The sequence below is a fragment of the Belonocnema kinseyi genome, chromosome 4 (genome assembly GCF_010883055.1).
Source record: "Belonocnema kinseyi isolate 2016_QV_RU_SX_M_011 chromosome 4, B_treatae_v1, whole genome shotgun sequence".
NCBI classification, from domain to species: Eukaryota; Metazoa; Arthropoda; class Insecta; order Hymenoptera; family Cynipidae; genus Belonocnema; species Belonocnema kinseyi.
In genome coordinates, this window is record NC_046660.1 from 17,645,133 (window position 1) to 17,653,048 (window position 7,916).

A 7,916-nucleotide genomic window follows, 5' to 3' on the forward strand; every position below is an offset into this window, starting at 1 on the left:
AAAAAAACAGTTGAATTCGAGAAAGCAGATGAAATTTCTAAAAAAATGAAATGTCAACCAAAAAGAGAAGAATTTTCAACAGGATAGTCAAATTTTTAACCAGAGATGGAGTTTTCGCTAAAATGGTTAATTCTCAACGACAAATTTCTTAATTGATATTTTAAAATAAAAATTTTTTAATTTGAAATAAAAAAAAGTTGAATTCAACAAAAAAAATGCGAATTTAGAACCAAATATTTAAATCCTAAACTAAAAAAATTGAAATTTCGACCAAATAGTTAAATTTTCAACAAAAATAAAAGAATTTCCGACGAAAAATAGAATAATTGATATTTTCAACTAAAAATATTTTTATTTGAAATAAAAAACAGTTGAATGCAAGCAAACAGATGAAATTTCTACCAAAAAAATTGAAATTTCAATAAAAAATTCGCTAAAATGGTTAATTCTGAACGACAAACTTCTTGATTGATATTTTAAAGTAAAAAATATTTAATTTAAAATAAAAAACAGTTGAATTCAACAAAAAAAGTACGAATTTCGAACATAATAATTAAATCCTCAAATAAAACAGATTAATTATTAATCAAACAGACCAAATTTCATTACAAAAATAGTTTAATTTTCAACAACAAAGTTACGAATTCTCAATGCAAAATGTAATAATTGATATTTTAAAGTAAAAAGATTTTAATTTGAACTAAAAAAAAGTTGATTTCAACCAAAAAATACGAATTTCGAAGAAAATAATTAAATCCTAAACCAAAAAAATGAAAAATTTTAACCAAATAGTTGAATTTTCAACGAAAAATGGAATAATTTATATTTTTAACTAAAAATATTTTAATTTAGAATAAAAAAAATTTTATTCAACCAAAAAAAAACGAATTTCGAACAAAATGATTAAATCCTAAACCAAAAAAATTGAAATTTCAACCAAAATAAATGAATTTTCAATGAAAAATGGAATAATTGATATTTTCAACTAAAAATATTTTTATTTTAAATAAATAACAGTTAAATTCAAGCAAACAGATAAAATTTCTACCAAAAAATTGAAATTTCAACCAAAAAGAGAAGAATTTCCTACAGATGAATTTTTCGCTAAAATGGTTAATTCTCAAAGACAAATTTCTTAATTGTTATTCTGAAGTAAAACTGTTTTAATTTAAAATAAAAATTAGTTGAATTCAACCAAAAAAGTACGAATTTCGAACATAATAATTGAATTCCCAAACAAAACAGATTAATTATTAATCAAACAGACGAAATTTCATTAAAAAATAGTTTAATTTTCAACAACAAAAATACGAATTCTCAAACAAAAAATACGAATTTCGATCAAAACAATTGAAATTTTAACCAGAACATGATTTTTGAACAAAAATTATGAATTCTCGACGTGAAATGTAATAATTGATATTTGAAACTAAAAATATTTTAAATTGAAATAAAAAACAGTTGAATCTAACTAACAAAGTATGAATTTCGAATAAAATAATTAAATCCTCAATCAAAATAGATTAATTTTCAACCAAACAGAGGGAATTTCTTTGAAAAAATTGAAATTTTATCCAAAAAGAGGAGAATTTTCAACACAATAGTCAAATTTTTAATCAAAGACGAAGTTTCCGCTAAAATGATGAATTTTTAACCAAGTAGTTCAACTTTCCAATCAAATAGTTGAATTTTCAAACAAAAAATATGAATTCTCAACGAAAAATGTCATAATTGATATTTTGGACTAAAAAGCTTTTTATTTGAAATAAAAAACAGTTGAATTAAATAAAAAAAGACGAATTTCGAACAAAATAATTAAATAATCAAAGCAGATTAATTTTCAAACAGAGGAAATTTCAACCAAGAACATGATTTTTTAACCAAAATGAAAAGAATTTTCAACTTAATAGTCCAATTTTGAACCAAAGAGGTGAATTTTCCACTAATATGTTTAATCTTCACCACATAAAATGAATTTTTTTACAATCTAGTACAACTTTTCAATCAAATAGTTGAATTTTGAACTAAAAAAGATGAATTCTCGACAGAAAATGTAATTGTTGGTATTTTAACTAAGGAAAGATATACATTTTTAATTAAAAACAACTGAATTGAACCAAAAGTTAAGAATTTTTTAACCAAAAAATATTAATTTTTTTACAAAAAAGCCTAATTTTCGACAAATTATATAGATTTTTACCTTATATTTTTTCCTTTCCTAACATTTTTTAAACTAAATACTTGAATTTTTTAACTAAAATAGATCAAATTGTAACAACAAATTTAGATTAATTTTTTAGCAAATATTTTAATTGTAGCTCAACTTTCAACCAGAGTTGGAAATTTTAACGAAAAATGCAATAGTTGACATTAAACAAAAATTTAATTTGAAATTAAAAACAATTGAATTTAGCCAACAGAATAAAATTTTCAACAAAATACTTGAATCCTCAACCAGAACAGATTAATTTTCAACCAAAAAAAATTGATTTATTACAACAAAAAATCATCATAAACTAATTAATTTTTAACCTGTTTAATAAAAAAATTGATTTTCTGCCAAAGAACGTGAATTTTTTTAACATCATTCGTAAATTTTTAACCAAATAGTTGAATTTCATGCCAAAATGCAGAAATTTCTACGAATCTATTGAATTGTAAACCCGAAAATGTCAATATTTTAACAAAAAAATTAATTTTCAACCAAAACCGACCTGTCAGTTAAAAAAAAGAAAAAAAAATCATTTAATTTTTAATAAAAAGAAAATCATTTTCAACTAAAAATGTGGAACTTTAACAAAAGTAGGTGAATTTTCAACCAACTACTTGAAACCTCAACTAAAACAGATTAAATATTTTTCCAAAAAATAAGAATTTCAACAAAATTGAGCAATTTTTGAACAATAGATCATTTTTAACGGAAAAAGATTAATTTTTAACAAAAAAAAAAAGATGAAATTTAAACGAAATACATGTCTTTTTAACCAAATAGGTGACTTTTGTGACCATGAAGATTAATTTTCTACCAAAAAAGACGAATTTTTAACTAGATAGCTTGAACAATGGATGTTATGTTAGTAGATATTTTTTTAAATTGATTTTTAGTTTATATTTTCTCCTTTTACAAATATTTCTGACCTAAATAGTTAAATTTTCGAACTAAAAAATATCAAATTGCAACCAAAAATGAAGTGTAGTTAAGTTTCCATTGAGGAAAATTAATTTTGAAATGGAAAAACGAATTTACTACAAAACAGTTTAATTTTGCACCAAATGGTTGAATTTTTAAAGCAAAAAGACAAATTTTCTATAACACAGTTGAATTTTCAACTTGAGAATATGAATTTGCAACCAAAATTATGAATATTCAACAAAAAGAGTTAACTTTTAAGAAATTAAAAAAAAATGTAATGGGTAATAATTAAAAAAAAAAGTTTAATTTCAAAATGAAAAACAGTTCAATTTAACCATCAAAAATGAATTTTTGACAATATACTTGAATTTTAAAATAAAACAACATAATTTTCTACTTAAAAACACGAATTTTAAGCAAAATTCATAAATTTTTAACTAAATAGTTCAATTGTCTACTAAATTGTTGGATATTCTACTCAAAAAAGATAAAAACTTACAGAAAGGGATATATTTTCAAACCAAAAGATGAATGTTAAAAAAAAATGTCTTATTCAAGAAAAATAAAATTCAATCAAGTTGTTGAATTTTTTAACCAAAAAGAGGATTCAACAAATCATTCCATTTTTTTAACAAGTAATACATTTAAAAAAATTAAATTTTCTTAAAAATTAAATTGTTTTGTTGAAAATTTAACTATTTTCTAACAATGTTTACTTTTTCTTAAAAATGCATAATTTGACATTAAAAAGTCAACCGAAATCTTATTTTGATGGAAATTCAACTATTTGTTTTATATTTTGTATTTTTAGTTTAAATATTAATCTATTTTAGTAGAAATTGCATCTTTTTTAAAATAAAAATGCTACTTTTTGATTTATAAATGAACAATTTTTTAAAGAAGTCATCCTTTTTGGTTGAAAATTCAATTCTTATGTTAAAAATTCAACTATTTCCTAGAAAATCTACTTTTTATAATTTAACGGTTTTTTTGTTGTTGAAAATTTGTCTTCTTAATATAAAAATGCATCTATTTTTATTAGAAATTGCATCTTTCTTGAATGGAAATGAAAAATTTTGTTATGAAGTCATCCTTTTTGGTTACAAATTCAACTGGTTTTTTTTTTTTTTTTTTTAACTGAAAGTTTAACTGTTTTGTTAAAAATTGATCTTTTTAATTTAAATTTCACCTGCGTGGGTACAAGTTGAACTATATATCAAAAATGTATTTGTTAGAATGAAGGTTTACCTCTTTAGTTAAAAACGTAATTATTTTTTTAAGTTGAAAACTTATTTTGTTGCTAGAAATTCATTATTTTCTTATTGAAAATCCAATTTTGTAAAAAAAAAAAAATCGTCATTGGGCTTTGATATGTATTATTTTGATGTAATTTTTTTTCCGAAAAATCTTTATTTGTTGAAAATTCGTCTTTTTGGTTTTAAAGTTTATTTTTTTAAATGAATTTTCTAAATTAAATTAATTAATTTTAAATTTAATTTAATAAAAAATTTGTTGAAAAATAATCTTTTATGGTAGAAAAGTCATTTTTTTTTTTTTTTTTTTTGGTTTGAAATAAATGTAAACAAAATTAATTTTTAGAAGAGAAAAGTGAGCGACGAGGAAAATGGGAACGAGGACGATGACGAGATGCTTTTTGTCCGAGGAGCTTCTCCAGTGAGGAAAGGATCCCAGGAAAATAGTTCGCCCCCAAGACGGAACAACGATCACGAAAATTATGAGAGTGGTTCCGACTACGAGGATCGTCCAAGCGTTAATCGACATAATCGAGACAATGACAATAAACGCGGTGCACGAGGAGGTAAATCCGCAATTTTTACCCCCCCCCCCCCCCACCCCAGGCCTCAAAGACCAGTCCCTATGTCTCCTATTATACCCGATATTCAGTTGAGGTAACTTTTAAAGTGAAATTACTTTTCTTTCAATAAATAAACTCATGGGTTAATAACTATTCAAGTGTGTACTTTTAATAGATTTGAATTTTTAGTTCTGAAATATTTTAGGGAATTTTAAAAATATTCCAATTTCTTTTTCTTTTTTTTTTTTTTTTTAATTATTATTAATAATTCGGAAGATATGGAACGATTTTACAGGAACTGCAAGTCAGGGAATTTTTTCAAAGTCAGGGCATTTTTTCACGGGCGTGTTTAATTTTTTTTTAAATATCAATATGAAATTAAATTAAATTGATTCTTCATTTGTAAAAATAGCTTTCTATTACTGTATTTAACTATTTTGTTTAAAAAAAAATTCTTTTTTCTTAACTTGAAAATTTAACTATTCTATTTTTGGTTAAAAATTGATAGTTTTTAGTTGAAAATTTAAGTATCTCGTTGAAAATGCATGTATTTTTGTTGGAAATTTACCAGTTTCTTTGCAATATTTTCTCTTTCTTATTGACAGAAATATCTTTATTTTAGTTAAAAAGGCAATTTATGTTGAAAATACCTCTTTTTTAGTTAAATAAAAATTTGTTTGAAATATCAACTTCTGCATTTTTGTTGTTGTTTTAACTGAAAATGTAATTATTTCAATTGAATACTGCATCACTTTAATTAAAATTTATCTCTTTGATAGTACATTAATTTTTGTAGCTATATAATTTTTTTTTTTTAACAGAAACTAATTTTTTTGATTGAAAATTCACCTTTTGGTTGGAAATCGGTCTTTTTGGTTAAAAAATTAACTATGCCAGTTTAAGATTTAACATTTAATTTGAAAATTAATTTTTTCGGTTTAAAATACAACTGTTCCAGTTAAAGATTCATTACTTTAATTAAAAATTCACGAGTTTGATTAAAAATGTAACTATTCCATTTTGGTTGCAAATTGATCTTCTTTCATTCAAAATCCAACTTTTGTTGAAAATTTGCGTTTTTTAGTTCGAAATACAACTATTTCGTTAAAAATCTACGTAATTTGTTGAAATAACGCCTTTTTTGCTAGAAAATTAATCATCCTGTTTGAAAATTTATTTTTTTAGTTGAAAATTCATGTATTTTGTTGGCAATTCTTTTTTTTTTTTTTAGTAGAAATTGATCTTCTTGATTAAAAATTCACCTTTTGGTTGAAAATTCATCTTTTTGGTTAAAAAATTAACTATTCCAGTTCAAGATTTAATGTTTCATTTTAAAATTAATTTTTTCGGTTCAAACTACAACTTTTCCAGTTAAAGATTCATTATTTTAATTAAAAATGATTTTTTTTAAACTGAAAATGTAACTGTTCCATTTTGGTTGAAAATTGATCTTCTTTCATTCAAAATCCAACTACTTTGTTGAAAATTTGCCTTTTTTTAGTTCAAAATTCAACTTCCGTTAAAAATCGATGTATTTTGTTCAGGGTGGCCGCTGGACCGGGGAAACGGAAGTTTTTTGAGACCGGAAAATGATGATGATTTTTTTTTTACCAGGAATTTTACAAATTTGTAGAAGAAAAATCTGTCCATGTTCGATTTTAACAGTTTTTAAATAATCAGTGAAATTTTTTTACTTTAAAATTTTTCCATTTAAAATTTTTATTTCTAAGCTTACATTTTTAATTTAAAGAATTTTCAAATGCTTTCTTGAAGACTTGAACAAATAAAAAATAAAAGCAAATTTTAGAAAGTTTTCTTAAAATCTTCTAGAATCTTTTTTGACAATTTTGTTTAAATCTTTGAAAAACTTTTTAAATATTCGCTCAAAATAATTTTTCATGTTGAAAAATTATTTTTAATTTTCCTAGGAATCTTAAGAAAATGTTTTCATTTTTTTGAAGCCTTTCACAATTCTTGAAAAGAATCTAATTTTTTGGCTATCATTTAAAATTTTACATTAAGTTTGAATCTTTTCAAAACTTCTCTTAAAATCACTCAAATTTCGCCTACAAATAATAAATGTTTAATTGTTATTTATACATCCAAGTTGTAAAGAAATTTTCTAAAATTTGCAGGATTTTCTGAAAATTGTAAAAAATATTGAATCAATTTTGACAAATATTTAGAAGTTCTGAAAAAATTTCCAAAATAATTTTAAATTTAAAACAACTTCTAGATTTCTCAAGATTTTTAAATAAAATTTTGAAGCCTTCCAGGGATATTTAAACTATTTAAAAAGAAAATAATTGAATGTTCAGTGAATTTTTTTCAATATTTGACGTTTCTAACTTAAAATTCCTTAAAATTATATAATTTTGGAAATTTTAAATTTCATTGGATGATTTTTGTATTTAGAGCATTGAAAATGATAATGTTGATTTATATATTTTTTATATTGAAAAATGTTAGCACCTTAAATTTTATACGCGTAAATTAATGAGCAATTTGAATACAAAATTTTTAAATTTTAATTTTAAATGTACAAAATTTAACAGTTTCACTTTGAATTCTTTCATTTAAAGCTCAGTTTTTATTGTCTCAAGTGGAAAATTGTATAGCTTTAGTTTCGATTAAAACGGCCCCCCTGTTGTTAAAAAAATGTCTTTTTTGCTAGAAAATTAATCATTTTGTTTGCAAATTTTTCTTTTTCGTTAAAAATTCAAGTATTCCAATTAAATATTTATAATTTTATTTGTAAATTTGTCTTTTTGGCGCAAAATTCAACTAATCTAGTTGAATACTCAATCATTTTAGTTGATAATTTCTCGCTTTGATTAAAAATTCAACTATTTTGTTAAAGTTTGTTGTTGTTAAAGATTAATTTTGTTAATTGAAAATTTTAATTCTTTTTTAGTTCAGAATTCAACTATTTCCTTGAAAATTTATGTTTTTGGTTGAAAATTAATG

At 22.4% G+C, this 7,916-nt stretch overlaps 1 protein-coding gene across 3 annotated transcripts in view; it reads left to right on the forward strand.

Annotated features, from left to right (window-relative positions):
• The window catches only part of LOC117170611 (protein suppressor of sable), a 36,627-nt gene that overhangs the window by 8,771 nt on the left and 19,940 nt on the right, over window positions 1-7,916 (forward strand). For all 3 annotated transcript variants that reach the window (XM_033357490.1, XM_033357492.1, XM_033357491.1), the window contains exon 3: window positions 4,733-4,952. In XM_033357490.1, coding sequence (XP_033213381.1) covers window positions 4,733-4,952 — 220 coding nt within the window. The remainder of the gene's footprint in view (window positions 1-4,732; window positions 4,953-7,916) is intronic.